Source organism: Rhinopithecus roxellana, chromosome 21, assembly GCF_007565055.1.
Source record: "Rhinopithecus roxellana isolate Shanxi Qingling chromosome 21, ASM756505v1, whole genome shotgun sequence".
Lineage (NCBI taxonomy): Eukaryota > Metazoa > Chordata > Mammalia > Primates > Cercopithecidae > Rhinopithecus > Rhinopithecus roxellana.
In genome coordinates this window covers 49,315,465-49,335,469 of record NC_044569.1, presented here as the reverse complement: position 1 = coordinate 49,335,469, position 20,005 = coordinate 49,315,465, and the positions used below count along the sequence as shown (strand labels likewise).

The window sequence follows — 20,005 nt, the reverse complement described above, 5'->3', positions numbered from 1 at the left end:
TACCACCACCCCCTTCCCCATGTTTACACCACACCCCTCCCCATGTTTAACACTACACCCCTCCCCATGTTTAACACCCCACCCCTCCCCGTGTTTAACACCACACCCCTCCCCCATGTTTACCACCACACCCCTCCCCATGTTTGATACCACACCCCTCCCCCATATTTAACACCTCACCCCTCCCCATGTTTAACACCACAACCCTCCCCATGTTTACACCACACCCCTCCCCATGTTTACACCACACCCCTCCCCATGTTTAACACCACACCCCTCCCCATGTTTAACACCACACCCCTCCCCCATGTTTAACACCACACCCCTCCCCATGTTTACACCACACGCCTTGCCATGTTTAACACCACACCCCTCCCCTATGTTTAACACCACACCCCTCCCCATGTTTAACACCACACCCCTCCCCATGTTTAACATCACATTCCCCTTCATGTTTAACATCACACCCCTCTGCCATGTTTAACACCACACCCCTCCCCGTGTTTAACACCACACCCCTATCCCGTGTTTACACCACAGCCCTCCCCCGTGTTTACACCACACCCCTCGTCATGTTTAACACCACACCCCTCCCCATGTTTAACATCACATCCCTCCCCCATGTTTAACACCACACCCCTCCCCATGTTTAACACCACACCCCTCCCCCATGTTTAACACCACACCCCTCCCCATGTTTACACCACACGCCTTGCCATGTTTAACACCACACCCCTCCCCTATGTTTAACACCACACCCCTCCCCATGTTTGACACCACACCCCTCCCCCATGTTTACCACCACACCCCTCCCCATGTTTAACATCACATTCCCCTTCATGTTTAACATCACACTCCTCTGCCATGTTTAACACCACACCCGTCCCCGTGTTTAACACCACACCCCTATCCCGTGTTTACACCACACCCCTCGTCATGTTTAACACCACACCCCTCCCCATGTTTAACATCACATCCCTCCCCCATGTTTAACACCACACCCCTCCCCATGTTTACACCACACCCCTCCCCATGTTTAACATCACACCCCTCCCCATGTTTAACATCACACCCCTCCCCCATGTTTGACATCACACCCCTCCCCATGTTTAACATCACACCCCTCCCCCATGTTTGACACCACACCCCTTGCCATGTTTAACACCACACCCCTCCCCTATGTTTAACACCACACCCCTCCCCATGTTTAACACCACACCCCTCCCCATGTTTAACACCACACCCCTCCCCATGTTTAACACCACACCCCTCCCCATGTTTAACATCACACCCCTCCCCCATGTTTAACATCACACCCCTCCCCATGTTTACACCACACCCCTCCCCATGTTTAACACCACACCCCTCCCCCATGTTTAACACCACACCCCCCCATGTTTAACACCACACCCCTCCCCATGTTTAACACTACACCCCTCCCCATGTTTAACATCACATTCCCCCTCATGTTTAACATCACACCCCTCCGCCATGTTTAACACCACGCCCCTCCCCATATTTACACCACCCCCTCCCCATGTTTAACACCACAGCCCTCCCCCATATTTAATACCACACTCCTCCCCATGTTTAACATCACACCCCTCCCCATGTTTAACACCACACCCCTCCCAGTGTTTAACATCACATTCCCCCTCATGTTTAACACCACACCCCTCCCAGTGTTTAACATCACATTCCCCCTCATGTTTAATATCACACCTCTCCCCCATATTTTGCATCGTACCCCTCTCCCATATTTCAGGAACAGCTGCTGTCCAATAGATTGGAAGTTCCCACCGTCACTCTATCCTTGGGTAGAGGAAGGATTAAAGCCCTATTCTAAAGGAGGGAAACTGAGGCACAGAGATGGAGCATAGCCAAACCCTACTGCTGGGTGGTGGCTGACCTGGGCTCTGGAGCCCCATCCCCACCCCACCTACTTGTGGTTTCCTGTTCTGTACAGGCCATGGCTGATTGGGTGTTGGGTGGTTAATATAGATGTATTTCCTGCAGAAGGAAAATTGGGACTCCAAATCTCATTGACCACTAACCTTCTGGGGAAGAGATTAGGAAGTTGTAAGTGGGGAAAATGTTGGCACATGTGATGTTCGTGGATGATCTGGTGGATCACCAGAAAGCTTGGAAGCAGTATGCCACTCTGGGCGAGCGTGAACTCACTTAGGGAATGCGAGAAATACTGATGTACAGGCCGCACTGCTAGAGGTGCAGGCAAAGGTGCGGGGCCTGGGCCTGGAGTGTTCATAAGCCTATGCGTCACTCTGATTGCCACAGTGGGAGCAGGACTGTCTCCTTTCCCCCCTCCATGGCCTGCTGCCCCTGCCCCAGTCTCTTGGAAAGATAACATGTGGGGACCCTATGAAGAGCAGATGCATTTAATGACGGCATAGTTTCCAGTAAATTCTTGTTAAGAGGTCAAACTAAGAGCCAGTGAGAGTGAAGATTACTTCCTATAGCCCTATTTTGATGCTTTCAGGCACTTGGAAGCCCTGTGTGTCGTCTAAAATGCAGTGATGTTTACAAAGGGGTGCACTGTACAAAGTGGCAATGAATAGGATAGGGTGAGAGTGTTCAGATTGGCTCAGTGGCTTTTCCTAACGTGTTTCTCCTCTTTCCCTTTACGTCTCTCCTTTCATTCTGCCTTCCCTGTTCACTGTTCCCTCACCCTTTTTTAGAAATCTCATCTCTTCGTTTCCTTCTGCCCTTAAATTCATTTTCCCTGATGTCTTTGCTCACAGGAGGAAGCACTCAATGGTGGACCACCCATGAAAGGCTTAACAGAAGAAGTGAGTTTATAGGAGGACTGTGGGGTGGTTCGGCATGGGGGATTTATTGTGTATTTTCCCCTTATTTAAAAAATATATTCTAAATTATACAAGTACTTTATGCATACATTCCCATACTGCACAAGAATTCAAATGTTAATAATTAAATTCTCCTGAACTAAAATTATTTTAAATTATATAAGTCCTTTATGCATACATTATCATGGTACATAAGAATTCAAATATTAACAATAAAATCTTCTGTGCTACCACCTCATTCTGCTCCCTTACTCCTACCTCCCATCAGATGAGTGAGTTCATTTCCTTGCCTTTTTTAATGCCTTTCCTGACATATGTGTGACTTGAAGAAATACAACATTGTCAAATCATATATCAGCCAGTGGATATATTGTTCAATAACTTGCATTTTTCACCTGCCCACATGCCCCAGAGATTCCTCTGGGCTTGCACATCTGCTGTGTGCTGCTTGCACATCTGTTTAGTGGCTGCCCAGTTGTCCATAGCATGGATTTGTTTAACCATTTGCTTACTGGTGGGCACTCAGGTTACTTCTAAATTTTCCCCTGGAAATATGTGATACTTCAACGCATACTGTTGAACATGCCTCCTTCTGCACAAATAACAGTGTTTCTTCAGTTAGATGCTGAGAAGTAAAATTAATTTTAATAGCTGTTGTTAAATTGCTCTCCAAAGATCTTCCATTATCCACACTACCACCAGTATATTGGGACATCTTGTCATTTTAATTCACATTGTCTTATTTCTTTTTCTTTTTTCTTTTTTTCTTTTGAGACAGAGTCTCACTCTGTTGCCCAGGCTGAAGTGTAGTGGCATGATCTTGGCTCACTGCAACCTCCGCTTCTGGGTTCAAGCAACTCTCCTGTCTCAGCCTCCCGAGTAGCTGGGACTACAGGCACATGCCACCACACCCAGCTAATTTTTGTATTTTTAGTAAAGACAGGGTTTCACCATATTGGTCAGGCTGATCTTGAACTCCTGACCTCAGGTGATCCACCTGCCTCAGGCTCCTAAAGTGCTGGGATTACAGGCATGAGCCACCGCGCCCGGAATTGAATTATCAATCTTTTTATTTATTTTTTTTCTTTTTTTTGAGATGGAGTCTCGCACTGTCGCCGGGGCTGGAGTGCAATGGTGTGCTCTCAGCTCACTGCAACCTCTGCCTCCCAGGTTCAAGCAATTCTCCTGCCTCAGTCTCCTGAGTAGCTGGGATTACAGGCGCGTGCTACGACGCCTGGCTAATTTTTTGTATTTTTAGTAGAGACAGGGTTTCACTATGTTGGCCAGGCTGGTGTCGAACGCTTGACTCATGATCCACTCGCCTTGGCCTCCCAAAGTGCTGGGATTACAGGCATGAGCCACTGCACTTGGCCTTTTTTTTCTTTTTTTTTTTTTTAGATGAAGTTTTGCTCTTGTTGCTGAGGCTGGAGTGCAATGGTGTGATCTCGGCTCACTGCAACCTTTGCCTCCCGGGTTCAACTGATTCTCCTGCCTCAGCCTCCTGAGTAGCTGGGATTACAGGTGCCTGCCACCATGCCCGGCTAATTTTTTTTTTTTTTTTTTTTTTTTGAGACGGAGTCTCGCTCTGTCGCCTAGGCTGGAGTGCAGTGGCCGGATCTCAGCTCACTGCAAGCTCCGCCTCCCGGGTTTACGCCATTCTCCTGCCTCAGCCTCCCAAGTAGCTGGGACTACAGGCGCCCGCCACCTCGCCCTGCTAGATTTTTGTATTTTTTTAGTAGAGACGGGGTTTCACCATGTTAGCCAGGATGGTCTTGATCTCCTGACCTCGTGATCCGCCCGTCTTGGCCTCCCAAAGTGCTGGGATTACAGGCTTGAGCCACCGCGCCCGGCCATAATTTTTTGTATTTTTAGTAAAGACAGAGTTTCGCTGTTTTGGCCAGACTGGTCTTGAACTCCTGACCTCAGGGATCCACCCCCCTCGGCCTCCCAAAGTGCTGGGATTACAGGCATGAGCCACCATGCCTGGCCACTAATTATTTTTTAATAGGATAACATTTTATTTTATGAAAGTAGCAACTGGAAAAACTGAGACAAGTGAAAAATGGAAAAAAACCCCATCATTTTATGGCAACTAATATAATTTTTGTGCATCTTTTTTTAAAACATATTTTATAAAGTTGTACTTCTAGCATACATGTAAGTTTTATGATCTGTAAGTTTTAATGATCTCCTAGACATTGTTTGGTGGTGGTTTTTAGCATAAAGTGTAACTATTTAAATTTGCTCTTTTTCTGCTAGGTAGTAAAATAAATAGAATGAAAGCTAACATTTATCCATTCAGGCTCTGTTGTAGGCTCAGGGGGCAAAGTCAAGAACAGAACAATCATGATCTCTGTCTCAGTTTCTCACAGGGAAAGACAGACAATAGAGGGAGAAGGAAATGCGATGTTAGAAGGTGATGCATGCATGAGGGAGGCAGGAAGTGAGTGGGGAAGGCTCACTTAGGAGTGAGGATTTGGGCACCGTGGCTCACGCCTATAATCCCAGCACTTTGGAAGTCCGAGACAGGTGGATTGCTTGAGCCCAGGGGTTCGAGGCCAGCCTGGGCAACATGGCGAAACTCAGTCTCTACTATAAATACAAAAATTAGCTGGGCGTGATGGTGCGCGCCTGTGGTCCCAGCTACTGTGGAGGCTGAGGTGGGAGGATCACCTGAGCCTGGGACCTGGAGGTCGCAGTGAACTGAGATCACACCACTGCACTCTAGCCTGGGCAACAGAGTGAGACCCTGTCTCAAAACAAACAGACAACAGCAACAACAACAACAAACAGAAAGGAAAGGAAAGAAAACAGGAGGGAGTGGCAGCGGGAGGGGGTAGGAAGGGAGGGAGGAGGGAGGAAGGGAGGGTGGGAGGGAGGAACAGAGGGAGGATTTGAAGAAGGTGAGAGTGAGGCCACCTGGGAAAGAGTTAGGCAGAGGGAATGGCCAGGGCAAAGCTCTGGTGTGGGGCATGCCACACAGTTGAATGGATCCCTTTGAATGCCGTGTAGAGAATAGGCTATGGTGGGGAGTCAGCAAGAGAGGAAGCAGAGACCAGGAAGCCGTCTCCTTGCCCCAGGGGAGAGGCAATGGAGACTAGGGCCATATGGTCACTGGAGGTGATGAGATGCCTTCAGAGTCTAGGTGTGCCTGGAAGGTGCTGACACTGTGATTGACCCTGAAGATTCTAGCCTGAGCAAATAGGATAGACTTGCAGAAATGAGCTATGCAAGACCCCGGAAGAGCAGCTTTGGGGGGCAAAGGTCAAGAGTCCTGTCTAGGCATGAAAGGTTTAAGATGATGTTAGTCATCTTAGAGGAGATGTTGGTCCACCAGTCCGATGCACAATGGTGGTGTTCAGAGGAGGAGAATGAGCTAGAGATTTATATTTGGATGCTGTTTTAAGCCCAGGGAATGAGGAAGTTTATAGGAGAGAATCAAAGATTGAGCCTTGACTTAAGAAGTTGGGGAGATGAAGAGGAAGTAACAAAGGAGACTGTTTGCGTTGTTTCTTACATGTTAACTCATTTAGTCTTGATGATTCTATGAAGATGCGGTTATTATTACCATTTTACAAGGGAGGAAATTGAAGCATAGAGAGGTCGACTTAAGTTTCCTGAGGCCACACAGCAAGTACATGGCAAGACTGGGGTTTGAAACAGGCAGCCTGTCTCCAAGTGCCATCCACTTACCGTCTCTGCTATTGGTAGATCTATTATTATTACAGATGGAGGAAACTTAGTCCTGGGGATGAAGCGATTTGCCCAAGGTCATAGAGTAAGTGGCAGAGCTGGGATCTGAACTCAGGACTCTCTGCTTCAAGAACTCAAGCTCCTAATCACTCAAGCATTCTCTACAACAGGAAAGTTGTTTGTTTCTGAAAAGATGGGAGCAAAAGCCTCTCTCTCTCTCTCTCTCTCTCTCTCTCTCTCAAATCTCAGCCATCAGCAGCATCCTGTCCCTCTTAGCACAGATCTTTTCTAGAATATCACTGGATGAAGAATGAGCTGCCCGCCAGCCTTGGGTCCCACCTCTGGGTCTTGGTTCTCCTCCCCATGTCAGTAAGCCCATGTGCCCAGGATAAAGGAAGCTGTCACGCACACTCCTGTCTTTGAGAAGTTGGGTCTTCAGGCTGGCAGGAATCTGACTGGGGTCTGCGAGAATGGGAGGAAGCCATTTCCCCTCAGCCTCAAGTCCCCCTTCAGGGAAATGAAGGCATCGGTGAGAGCCCTAGTTGCATTGTGCAGCACCCACCTGGGGCAGATTTTACACACAGAGGTCACATTCCACCACCACCCGTGCATTCACTGGGGAAGACCTGGCATGTGGACCCGCAATATCCCCCCGGGTGGTCTCACACCCCCCTTGGTTAAGAAGCCCTGGGTAAGATGACCTTTAAAATAATTTTGCATTTTGAAATAATTTCAAATATACATAGAAATTACAATAATAGTACAAACAATTCTTGCATATGCAATTAACATCTTACTATATTTGTACCCACACACTCTCTCTAAATATATCTTATGATATATATAATTTATACATATAATTGTATATAAAACTTCTTTCTAAATCATTTGAGAGTTAGTTCCAGACATGATGCCCCTGTATCCCTTGACACTTCAGTGTGTATTTCCTCGGAACAAGGACGTGATACAGTATAGGAAATGAACATTGATAGAATGCTGTGATTAAACCTACAAATCTTTCCGCAGTTTTCCCAGTAATATTGTTTAGAACAAAAAAAAATTGGCTGTGATCTCTGTCTAATCCAAGATTACATATTGTGTTTAATATCAGTCATTTTTCCTGGCTCTTTGAATGATACCTATTTCTGTCCTTTGCTCATTCTGCCACTTTTTGACTGTGTATTCCTGGGTAAGTTACTCAACCACACTGTGCTTCAGTCTCCATGTTTGCTAATTAGAGAAGATAAGAGTGCCATGGTAGCCATGAAGAGTAAGTGCAATGGACTTAGAACAGTGCCTAGATTTAAGTGAAGTCTTTATATAGTCTGGTGATTAATTCTTTGCTACACAGCAGGCTCCCCTTATCCACTGTTTTGCTTTCCACGGTTTTAGTTACCCGCGGTCAACTGCAGTCCAAAAATGTTAAATGAAAAATTCCAGAAATAAACAGTTTATAAATTTTAAATTGTATGGCATTCCGAGTAGTATGATGAAATCTCATGCTGTCTCTCCCGGGACATGAATCATCCCTTTGTCCAGCATTTCCAGTCTGTATCCTCTACCTGCCCATCACTGCCCAGCCCAGAGTCACTGAGCAGACATGTCTGTTACAGGATCACAAACAGATGTAGGGCTTTTTACCACCCACGGTTTCAGGCATCCACTAGGGGATCTTGGATTGGATCCCTCAGGGATAAAGGGGGGGATGACTGTGCATTTTGCAAGTAGCTTCTCACTTGTCTTTATTTGTTCGTGATTTATTTTGTCACATAGAAGTTTGAAATTTTGATGTAGTTTAAAATTTGCATCTCAGATTTTAATCACTTTGGAATGTGTTTTCCATGAATAGTGCAAGGCAGATATCTAAGGTCGTTTTTTCAGTGGCTGGGTGGTTGCCTCAATACCATGTATTTATTGATGAGTCTCTCCCTCAATTTAAAACACAATCCTTATCTTATATGAGGTTCCCATTTGTACATTAATTTGCTTGTGGGTGCAGTTTTATCAGTTAATCTGCTTTTTTATTCTTGTACTGGTTCAACATGCTGGTTTGACTCTAGCTTTATGAGATACTTTGATGTCTGGTAGGGGGAGTTTTAGGCACCACTGAAAAGGGGGCCTGGTTTAGCTTTAGCACCTCCAGCCTCCCACACTCTGAGCTTCTTGCTTCTCTTTCCTCCTCCTCCAATGCTCAGTACCCTGGGGTCTCCCCAGTCTTTCCCAATCTCTGCTCATAAAACACTGGCTGGGTGCGGTGGCTCACACCTGTAATCCTAGCACTTGGGAGGCCAAGGCGGGTGGATTGCCTGAGCTCAGGAGTTTGAGACCATATAGGGCAACATGGTGAAACCTGTCTCTACTAAAAATACAAAAAAATTAACCAGGTATGGTGGTGCGTGCCTGCAGTCCCAGCTACTTGGGAGGCTGAGGCAGGAGAATTGCTTGAGCCCCAGAGGCGAAGGTTGCAGTGAGCCAAGATTACGCCACTGTACTCCACCTTGGGCCAGAGTGAGACTCCATCTTAAAAAAAAAAAAAAAAAAAAAAAAGCACTGTGCATCCTGGGATGTAAAATGACAAATAGCTTATTTTAATTGTTTTTTATTGTGAAATACTTGAGATGGACTGATAACAGAGAATAGTAAAATACACATCTATTTTGAGTGGAGAATAAACAGCTGTACTCTCATGTTTATTAAATCTTAACCCTGTGTCATGTTTGTTCCAGGTTTTTAAATTAAGACATGAATTATAATAGCTGTGGTTGAGGCCTTTAAACCACTCTTGTGAATTTGATGTTCATCGTTCCCATATCTAGCAAACTTCCCACATTTCCCGCCTTTCTGTTTGATGACCTTTTCAAGTAAGATACCACCTTTGTCCCCAAGAGGACTTGCAGGTTCAGGAGGTTCAAAGCTGTAAGCCTGTTTACCTTGAAGGGGAAATGTGTGGGATTTCAAGCCCTGGTCCGGACTGAGGAGCGGGTCTGGAGAGGCAGGGCTCTTCTTCATTCTTGACTCATCTCCTGCAGATCAGGACAGGTTCTGGGGAGGTCAATTTCTGGAAATTTTCTAGGCGGTGTCTCAGAGTAGGTAAATGGGAGGCAGGAGGTGGCGGTGCCTGCCACAGAAGAAGCCGGTGTTGAGAGCAGAATCCCAGCAGGGATGGGGAGGAGCTTCAGAACAGGGAAGGGAGGGCTCCCTGAGGGCCTTTAGGGCCAGGGAAGAAGGTGTCTCTGATGGAGGAAATTCAGGGAGCAGCCCTGGACAGGCTGCCCTGGGGCTACTGCTGGGCTGGGGTTTGAGATGGAGCCCCACAAGCCCAACGGGTAGAGCTTGCTGTGCTCAGTGTGATCATTCACACTTCACTGCTCCCCATTTACACAGTCACACGCAGGGCCACAGTCCCTCCTCCTGCCGGGGGCTGTGCCTGTCTCCAGTTTTGCCGGGTCTCTGGAATGGGCCTCTATGGACTCCACTGTCTTGCTGGCTTTCCTGTGCACAGATCACCCACTTGGCCTGCTGCTCATCTGTTCCACACTCTGAGATCCACTGCTTCATTTCCATCTCTACCACCACTGCAAATGAACCCCTGTGTGGGACCTCCTGCCCCACTTCCCCCAGGCCAGTTCAGCCTCCCTGTAATAGAAATTCGACCCCTCCATATGGAGGAAGTGTCTCTGAGTTCTCTAGCCTGACAGCCGCTGTCTGCCCTAAGCAGGCCATGTTCTACTGAGCCTGTTGCCTCTCTTGGGCACCTCACTGTTCTCTGGGCACCCTGGGTTGCCTGCTTTCCCTCCCTTACAGCCCCTGCCGAGAGCACAGTCTTCATCTCAGCCACACCATCCCCACCGCCCTCTCATTGCTATTATTTGACATGTCATCTGACCTCTCCTGTGTGGGGACACTCTGTGTTCAGGGCCCCACACAGAAGGCTCTCAGGTAGTGGCTTTTGGTTGGCAACTGTACAGTTAAGGATGGCCTTGGACAAGGCAGAGCAGCCTCGTTGGAGCTTGGAAGCTCACCAAGGAGGGCAGGGTTGTATATGGATGTGCACAAAGCCTCAGGGTCTGTTCTGCGCATGCCCATCAGGAGGCCCCATCCTGCCAGGGCCCATGCTGACCCCAGAGGAGGTGTGTCTCCTGTGAGTCACCGTGCTGTGGAATATCACACCAGCACTACACAGCTGGGGTTGAAATGTTCAGGATGCCTGGAAGGGGAGAAGTCTTTTTGTGAGAGATCACCTAGGATGGGATGAGGAGTGCAAGCATGGCCTCGTGTTCCCCCCAGCCAGTGGACACTGTGTGCCTTGAATGTCCCCCACCTGTCAGCCAGGCTCCAACCAGGGAAGCAGAAACTACTTCAGTATATAAAGCAGAGGGATTATAGTTACAATACTTTAAACGTTACACATATGTATGTATGTACATATACATACATGTTTATGTATATCTGTATACATTATTCTAAAAATGTGGGCCGGACATGGTGGCTCATGCCTGTAATCCCAGCACTGTGGGAGGCCAAGGTGGGTGGATCACCTGAGGTCAGGAGTTTGAAACCAGCCTGGCCAACATGGTGAAACCCCGTCTCTATTAAAAATACTACAATTAGCTGGGCATGGTGGCACATGCCTGTAATCCCAGCTACTCAGGAGGCTGAGGCAGGAGAATCGCTTGAACCTGGGAGGTGGAGGTTGCAGTGAACTGAGATTGCAGCACTGCACTCCAGCCTGGGCAACAGAATGAGCCTCCATCTCAATAAATAAATAAATAAATGTACATATATACTTCTAGTTGTGTATGCATGTATTTGACGTATGTATAAATACATATATATTAGTTTTTGTTTTGGAACTATTTTAGACTTATAGCCAAGGTGCAGGATGGAACAGGGTGTTCCCAAACACTTGTCCCTCAGCTTGCCGTAATATGAACCTTACGTAACTATAGAACCATTATCAGAAGAAAGAAATTAACATTGGTACAATGCTCTTAGCTAGAAGCTTTATTCAGATTTCACCAGTTGTTCCATAAATGTCCTTTTTCTGTTCCAGGATCCAAATTTGCATATAATTGCCACATCTCATTCCCTTCTAATCTGATACTTTGTCTTCTTTTCTTTTCTTTTACAACCTTGACACTTTTGAAGAGTTCTGGTCAATGCTTCTGTAGAAAGCTCATCAATTTGGGTGGTGTGATGTTTTCTCATGATAATGTCGAGAGGGTGCATTTTTGTCAAGAATACCCCAGAAGTGATGTGCCCGTCTCGACACACCACACTGGGGAGTCCATGATGCAGATATGTTTTGTTACTGGTGATATTAACCTTGATCACTTGGCTAAAGTGGCATCTGATGGTTTCTCATTTTTCTCTCCCCACCGCCAGCCATGATTAATAAGTATCTTAGGGGAAATACTTTGAGACTGCAATGATCCAAGCAGAGGGAATTTAATCCAAAGAATTGATTACTTCTACCTGAGAAGCTACACAGCCCAGAGAATGGCAACCTCAGGTAGCTAGTACCAACTCTCGATCTGAGGCTCAAAGAAAGGGAATGGGCGAGGAGTGCCTCTGACACCGTTGCCACTTCTCTAGGGCTTCGCTGTCCCTTATGGTAGCCACAGGCCACATGTGGCTCTTGGAGCCCTTGAAATGTTGTTCATTCAAACTGAGGTGTGCTCTAAGTAGATTTCTGAAACACTGTGGAAAGAAGAATGTAAAATATCTCATTGACAACTTTTTATATTGATTACCTGTTGAAGTGATAATATTTTGATGTATTAGATTAAATAAAAAATATTATTTCATTTAATTTTACCTGTTTCTTTTTAAAATCTGGCTACTAGAAAACTTAAAATTCTGCCTGTGGTTTCTGCGTGTGACTCTCATTTTGTTTCAGTTGGATAGTGCTGCCCTAGGGCACACTTCCACCCAGCCCATGTCGACAACATTGTAATAATAACATTCATCCTGGACAAAGGTCATACCCTTGAGCCATGCTCAGGAGGGCATGTCCAGCCAAGGTTTTAGAAAGCCAGGAATGCATTGGCACACACTCACAGCTTTGACCATGTCCTCATACATACAGAGACTGGGCTTCCCTCTGCTCTTTCCTTCTTTTTTTTCTTTTTCTCTTTTTCTTTTTTTTCTTTTTTTTTTTTGAGGCTCGCTCTGTTACCCAAGAGCATTGTGCATTGGCACAATCACAGCTCACTATGACCTTAAACTCCTGGGCTTAAGCAATCCTCCAGCCTCAGCTTCCCAAGAAGCTAGGACAACAGGTGCATGCCACCATAGCTGGCTAGTTTTTGTTTTTGTTTTTGTTTTAGTAGAGACAAGGTGTCTCTATGTTGCCCAGGCTGTTCTCAAACTCCTGGGCTCAAGTGATCTCCTGCCTTGACCTCCCAAAGTGCTGAATTACAAGTGTGAGCTGCCGGGCCCTCCTCTGCTCTTTATGTATCATGCAGGGTGTAGGTTAAGATCAGTATTCAACAACTTCAGCTCCAGAGGCTAGCTAATGTTTAATACAATAGTAAAAACACTGCCGTATACCTAGATAGCATTTGACAGGAAGAGCTATATGACTGCTACTGTATTGTTTCTATACAGTGTTTTTATAGCTCACAAAGGTCCTTCATCCCAGCCTCCCAGCCGGTCACCCAGCATGGCTCTCCCCATTTTATAGATGACAAAATGAAGCCTGAGAGATCACATGGATTTCTGTGGCTCCCAAACTCCCAATGCATCCCTTGGGGGGCTCGTCAAAACACTGATCCTCTGGCCCTGGCCTCACAGAGTCTAATTCAGTGGGTAAAGGCTGGGGCCCAGGGACCTCTATGTTGCAGACTCTGGGGACTTTCATGCAGATGGTTGTCAGACCACACTTTGGGATACAGCAGCCCTCTGAGTTCTCAGGGGATGTGAGTGGCAGGGCTTGTCTGAGCCACGCTTCTGATGGCCAGGTTGGGCTCTTTCCTGGTGCCAAACCCATCATCTTTTGGAGCTAGGCTTCTAGGAAGACCCACACATACCTGCCTCACTGCCAGCTCTGGCCACACCCTTGATGTAATAGAGGGCTAGTGTGGCTGAAGCCAGGTCAGGCGGTCAAACGTGGTGCTGGTGGTACCAAACTCAGAATAAATTTTGTCATGTCTGGCTGACTTTGGGATGTAGCCAGTCTTTGTCACTGTGCTGGGCTCAGGTGAAGGGAAGTGAGTTTGCCTCCCCCTCAAGCAGATGCCAAAGCTTCATCTTGATGTGAAGCTTGAGGATGCCAAATTGGGTCTGGTGGTTGAGAAAGATTTGGGTTGAATGACCAACTAGGATTCCACACTCATGCTAATGGGGAACACCAGGGCACAACTCCTGCAGCCTGGCAGAGTGAGCATGGGCCTGGCTGTCCTGCCATCACTGATTGCTCCTTTCTGCTCTGCAGTGGACAGCGGACTGCAGCGAACCGCTGGACAGCAGCTGTTCCTTCTCCCGAGGGCGAGCCCCCCCACAGCAGGTAGGGAAACAGCTCTGCGCTCTGTCTGGGGGTATCCTATATCTTGTCTGCCTGGGTTCCTGGGCCAGCCCACAATGGCTCCTGAGGGGTTGTGACATGGAGAGTGCAGAGAGGTGGGAGAGGGGAGGGTGCATCTGTCCCCTGGAAAGCCCTCCCTAACTCCCTGCCCACAGGCACTCCCCCAAACTCATCGATTGATGAGATTTCTTTTTTAGTGACTGCATTTTATATACTAACACACATCTGGAAGCAGCCCAGATGTTTGCTGAGGAGAATGAAGAGGTGCCTTGGGATCCATCCTTACAGTGGAATATTACACGGCAGTCAAATGACTGCACTGAGGGTTCAGGCACCGACATTGTGGCCCCACAAACAATGGGACTCAGCATTTTGATGCTGGCGAGTGCTTTGGGTGTCACTTCTGCTCCAGATCTGCAGAAGGCCTGGGAGGGGCAGCCTGTGGGGGAGCTGTCAGAGACTTGTCCATGTCCCCAGCCAACCAACAGTCCTGGGACCCCGCCGGAGCCTGCCACCTTTTTCCCTGCTGCTTGCTGTGAGGTCCTGAGAGGCTCGTGGGTGGGTTGCGTGGCTGGGAGGGAAGGGGGGCAGCTGCTCTTTGAGAGCTGCCCTGGTGACCCCCAGGCCCTTCTCCACACCCTCTGGTGGTCCAGCTGTTCTCACTGATACCTCATCCCTGCCTGCAGGAGCCTGTGGGATTAGAGGCTGAAAAAACCATGTGTCCCCATCCCAAGTTCAGCCTCAGACTGTGCCTGTCCAGAAAGCGGACAGAGCCCCTGCAGGCTCCTGCGAGGGGCCATGCCCGGTTTCAGAGCCGCTGCAGTCATGGGTTGCCCCGGGCCTACTTGCTCATGTTCAGTTTCGATCCACTTAATCATGTTCAGCTTCGGTCCCCTGGCAGATTCACCCAACTCCTCTATTCTGTGCCAAGGGAAGCTGGTCAGTGGCCTCGGTTCTAGATCTTTCTTAGGCTGCAGGGCGTGGCTGCCCCATGGTGTGGGGGGATGGCTGCCCAGGATGGTTCTTTCACATGACAAGATTTGCTTGTGTGTTCAATTGTTTCTTGAGAAGGAGGCCATAATAAGAGCCCCGGGGGTTAGGGGTGATGGGAGACCTGGAGTCTTATTTTTGTTCTGCCACAAACTTGGTGGCAAACTCTTCCCCCTTGGGTCTCAGCTTCCTCACATAAAACCCAGAAGGAACCTCGATGGCCTCTGAGGGTCCTTCTAACATCTCCGTGCCATTTGCAGATGAGGAAACTGAGTCCCCCAGACGTGCCACTTGTCTGCCCTCCACCCCGTACGGCACTGCTATCTTGCCCAACTGCAGAAGGTGACCTTCTAGGGGGTGCCTTTGTCTCTGCTGTCTCCCTGCCTGGGACCCTGTGTTATACTCCCTGACCCCCTAGCTTTTGGTCTAGGCCCTGCTCCTCAGGGGCACTGGCTTGCTCCTGCCAATTATTCTAGGGTCTCCTAAATGGAGATTCCCCTCACTCTTCAGCAGCAGTTGTGAACTTGGATTTGGGGACTCAAGCACCAGGCAGAGACTTTCAGGGAGGGCTTGAAGCTCTTGGATGGGGAATAAGAGGTTTGTCCCTGAGAGCTCTCTGTTATTTGGTCAGCAGGTGTCTGGTTCTGGAATCTTCCAATGAAGGGTCCTTTTTCCTCTCCCTTTTACCATCTTTTTGGGGGCATGTCTGTTGCCTTTCCCTTCTGGTCCCCTCCTCCACATCACTCCTGATAGAGTCTCCAGGGGGCGAGGAAGGGTTCTCCCCATTTTCTCCCCTCATCTGCCTCACCTCCCACACCCAGCTGTCCTCTTGGGTCTGCCTTCCCCACCTGCAGGAGGTTGTGTGGGGGTTCACCAGATTATATGGGCCCATGGAGCAGGGCTGGGGGCTTGTGGGGTGGGGTTAGGTGTGGGCTTGTCCCTGCCCCAGGCACCCTGACACCACAAGGCTCACCCCAATCCCACCTTCAGGAAGCAGCTGAGCAGTTGACTCAGGGTAGGCAGTGTTTGACAAAATGAAATATAGCTCAACTTAAAAGTGAAGTTGTGAAAAGTTCATATTAAATCCTTTCTTGGCAGGTGAAACTGAGACATAGGTTCATTATAGGGGAGGTGCCCAAGGAGGGTGGAGGGGAGGAGCCCAAGGAGGGTGGACAGCAGGGTCTCTGCATAGAACCCCACCTAATCACCTGACATGCCCAGAGGCAAGGTTTTGTGGGAGGGACCTCCTACAGGCCACAGGAGCACTGGCATTCCCATCACCTCTGACCTGCGGTGGCCGCCTGATCGTCTCAGAGGGAAGACAGAGAGATGTCTACTTCCAAGAAGTGGAAGAGGGGCTGGGCCACTGAGGGACACCTCCTGCCACAGCCATGTGTGCCTGGTGCTGTGTTGGTCTTAGGTGCAGAGTCTGCAACGTCCATGCCTGGAGAGCCAGCTGGGACAGAAGGGAAGGCTCAGTCAGAATGCTGGGTTTGCCTGAGTCTGGCGTGGGATGCACCACCTGTGTTGTGTTTCCTTGGCTTACAGCCAAGGAAACCTCTGAAGATTGGAGAGGGTCTTTCAGGAGGGATTTCTTAGAGATTTGTCAACCAGGAGTGTTTGCAGGGGCCTGGTGCTAAGCTCCAGATGGGCTTGAAGCCAGGGACCTGCCTTCAAGGGCAGCACTACTAAGTGAGAAGGACAAGACACAGGTGTAAAACAAATGCCCCCTGCAGGACACGAGATGGGGCCCAGGGGGTGGCCTGGAGTTCAGAAATCTGGGCAGGTGCACAGAGGAGGTGAGGGGTAGCTGCATCTCCTGGATAGATGGCCAAGGTTCAGACCTGGGTACTGCACGGGGAGGCAGGAGAATCTGTGGGCCTGAATTTACATGAGGTCTCCCATGGTCGGCAACACCTTGGTTCAGGGATGACAGACTTTAGTTTTAGACACCAGAGAATGAATTTATTAGGTACAAACAACAGCGTGGCATAAACAAGAAGAACCTTTATTTTTCTCTTGCCACCAGCCTGGATGGGCGTTCAGGGCTGGTATGGTAGCCCAACAGTGTGGGGGCCAGCTCCTTGCTTCTCACTTCTCTGCCCTCTCTAGAGTGTTGCCCTTGGCCACGTGGCCCATGGTGGCTCATACCCACGTCCATGCATCTGCCTGTGGGGACACCCACCTGAGTTTCCTTCCCAGGAACCTCTGATTTCTGCCCATGAAGCAGCCATCTCCTGATGCCCCCTACTGGAGGGATCAAACCTGGGCAGCATCCTTTGAGTGACCGCACCCCAAGGAAAGCCCCACGTAGCTGGCCTGTGGCAGTGTCCTTGTCACCCCTGTCGTGCAGGGGCTCTCTGATGGAGAAGGACCCAGGCAGCTGCCCACTGAAGGGTGCTTTTGCTGCTGTGATGGGATGCTGCTATTTGCTTCATCCTTCAAGGCTCCCTTCAGCCTGGCCCACCAGAGGCAAGAATACAGGACCAGCTCTCAGGGACACCACCCATGAGCACCCCGGCTGGCTCCTCGGTGCACCCACACGCTCAGTTAGACACCCTCACACCGACTCATGCTGCTGCCAAGCTGTTCCACGCACACCTGCCTGTGCTTCAGCCAGCTGGTCAAGCCTAAGACGGGAGTCGGGGCTGGCTCTACTTCCTCAACCACTTCTGGCCTAGGGCCTTGTACTCAGTGGACACTCAATAGTAATGCCTGAGACTGCACTGAGTTGGCCCAGGCTCAGTCCATGCAGTCATTCCCTAGTGGGCCCTTTTCCTCCGTCACACCAACTTTGATGAGCTTTCTGGGGCCATCACGATGATGGGAGAGCACTGCTAACTCATTTTTACCCATGGGGACAATTAGTTTCAGGGAGAAACTGAGGCTACATGGAGATGGGGTGGCTGGCTGCTCTGGTGCTCCTCTTGACTGACCACGTTGGCTGCACATGTCAAAAGTAAGGTTGGCAGGAAGATGCGGAGCTCTTGCATTCTGCCAAACAACCTCTGGGTGGTGGGCCACAGACCATGCCCTGCACCAGGGCCCAGATGCGGCCCCATTTGCAGATTAGTCATACACTGGGATGATTGATTCATCCCTAGCAGGCTTCCAGCCTCATCCTGTTTGTTATTTTAGCTAATGTCAATAAGAAAACCTTGCTTTTTCTGAACCCTTTCAGAGGCAGAAAGTGGGGGCAACCTAGAGGAGACTGGGTCCCACGACGGAGGAAGAGAGCCCATAGAGTGTAGAGCAAAAAAAGGGCTACAGATAGTTCAGAAGAGGCCAACCAGCTGCCGGCAACTGGGATTCAGCTGTATTTGGGATTGCCTGACATCCTGGCATCCTCTTCCCAAAAGACCCGTCCATCACCTAGTCATTTAGTTAGGGTGTCAGAAATTTCCAGCTTTTCATTGTAATAGGGGAAATGTGTAGGGATTGTTGAAATGAGAGACTGCAGCAGCAGTACATTCAGAAGGCTTTTCAAGGTGCTGGCATGAGATTTAGAATTCAGGAAAGAAACCAAAGGCATAGGAAAGGTTGTATGGGGTAAGGAGTGAGCAGCTGTTTTCCATCTTCACGGGTGTGCCAAGGACAGGAAATTAATATGTGCCACAACAGCAGAGCCTCTGATTAGACCTTGGGAAGGACTTCCTTTGATGGAAGGACTTGGCCCACTGTGTTGGCTGTTGAACAAGGTGATGAAATCTTTGCTAGGAACCTGATGAGCACAACTCCTTATCAGGCAGGTTCACATGAAGCCCTGGGAAAGATGGGGGTGTGTCACAAATGATTACTTTGAGTCTTGGCTGAGGGCCTATGATCCCAACATTCCCTGGAATAAGTGAAGGGCACTCTCTTGTTTCAGCCTGATGCCCTGTAGCAAACTGAAGCATAAAGAGAGTCAAAGAGCCTTGTCCCAAGGGCCAGGAGAACTAGGTGTTGACCCACGAGTGACACTGGCTCCAAGCACCTCTTCTGCAAAACAATGACACAGACTTCTTCTTTTTTTTTTTTTTTTTTTTTTTTTTTTTTTTTTTGAGGCGGAGTCTCGCTCTGTCGCCCAGGCTGGAGTGCAGTGGCCGGATCTCAGCTCACTGCAAGCTCCGCCTCCCGGGTTCACCCCATTCTCCTGCCTCAGCCTCCCAAGTAGCTGGGACTACAGGCGCTCGCCACCTTGCCCGGCTAGTTTTTGTATTTTTAGTAGAGACGGGGTTTCACCGTGTTAGCCAGGATGGTCTCGATCTCCTGACCTCGTGATCCGCCCGTCTCGGCCTCCCAAAGTGCTGGGATTACAGGCTTGAGCCACCGCGCCCGGCCGACACAGACTTCTTAGAGTCTCTCCAGAAATCTCTGTTTGCATTCTGTAACTCCATGAAATGCCCAGCTGGATCCAAATCGCTGCCACAGCAGGTCTGGGTCTTCCTAACTTCTCCACTGTTCCCCATCCCCTGATACCTGTGCCAACCTTCAAGCCAGCTATTTGGGCACCAACATTGACTCTGACCCAGGGGGTACCAGATGGTAGGTGGAGGAGACCTTCAAATATACTGATTACCTCTGGCCCCAGAAAAAGGTGGAAGGAGTTTTCTGCCAGTCAACTTGCTACCCTTCAGTAACTATAGGATTTTGTTCTGTGCTAATTTAAAAAAATCATTAGTGCAAACAATATCTTAGTAAAAGTGCCTACATTTTTTAGCACTTCCTTGGATATGTAAGAAATACCAGGTTCATGTGCTGCTGTCTGTTTGGTTCATATTTATTGAGCTCCTGCTGTGAGCCCAGCAGATGCGTATGAGTGGGAGCTTCTGGATCACTGCCAGTTTTAGGGTAAAAACTAGTTTACACAGAACAAGATGACAACATACACATAAGAGCCCCAAAGAGATGTCATCCTGGCCACAAGAACTGCGGTGATTCCAAAGAGTGGTCCAGTTGGTCTCTGTGGGTAGGGAGGTGTCTTGCAGGACAT

General features: G+C 48.8%; 1 protein-coding gene across 9 annotated transcripts in view; it reads left to right on the top strand.

Moving 5' to 3' along the window:
* CTIF (cap binding complex dependent translation initiation factor) overlaps window positions 1–20,005 on the top strand; it is a 394,322-nt gene that overhangs the window by 92,582 nt on the left and 281,735 nt on the right. For 5 of the 9 annotated variants that reach the window (XM_030925884.1, XM_030925880.1, XM_010385878.2 and 2 more), the window contains 2 exons: window positions 2,760–2,807; window positions 13,954–14,025. In XM_030925884.1, coding sequence (XP_030781744.1) covers window positions 2,760–2,807; window positions 13,954–14,025 — 120 coding nt within the window. The remainder of the gene's footprint in view (window positions 1–2,759; window positions 2,808–13,953; window positions 14,026–20,005) is intronic. The other 4 variants (XM_030925883.1, XM_010385880.2, XM_030925881.1 and 1 more) reach the window with 1 other exon arrangement.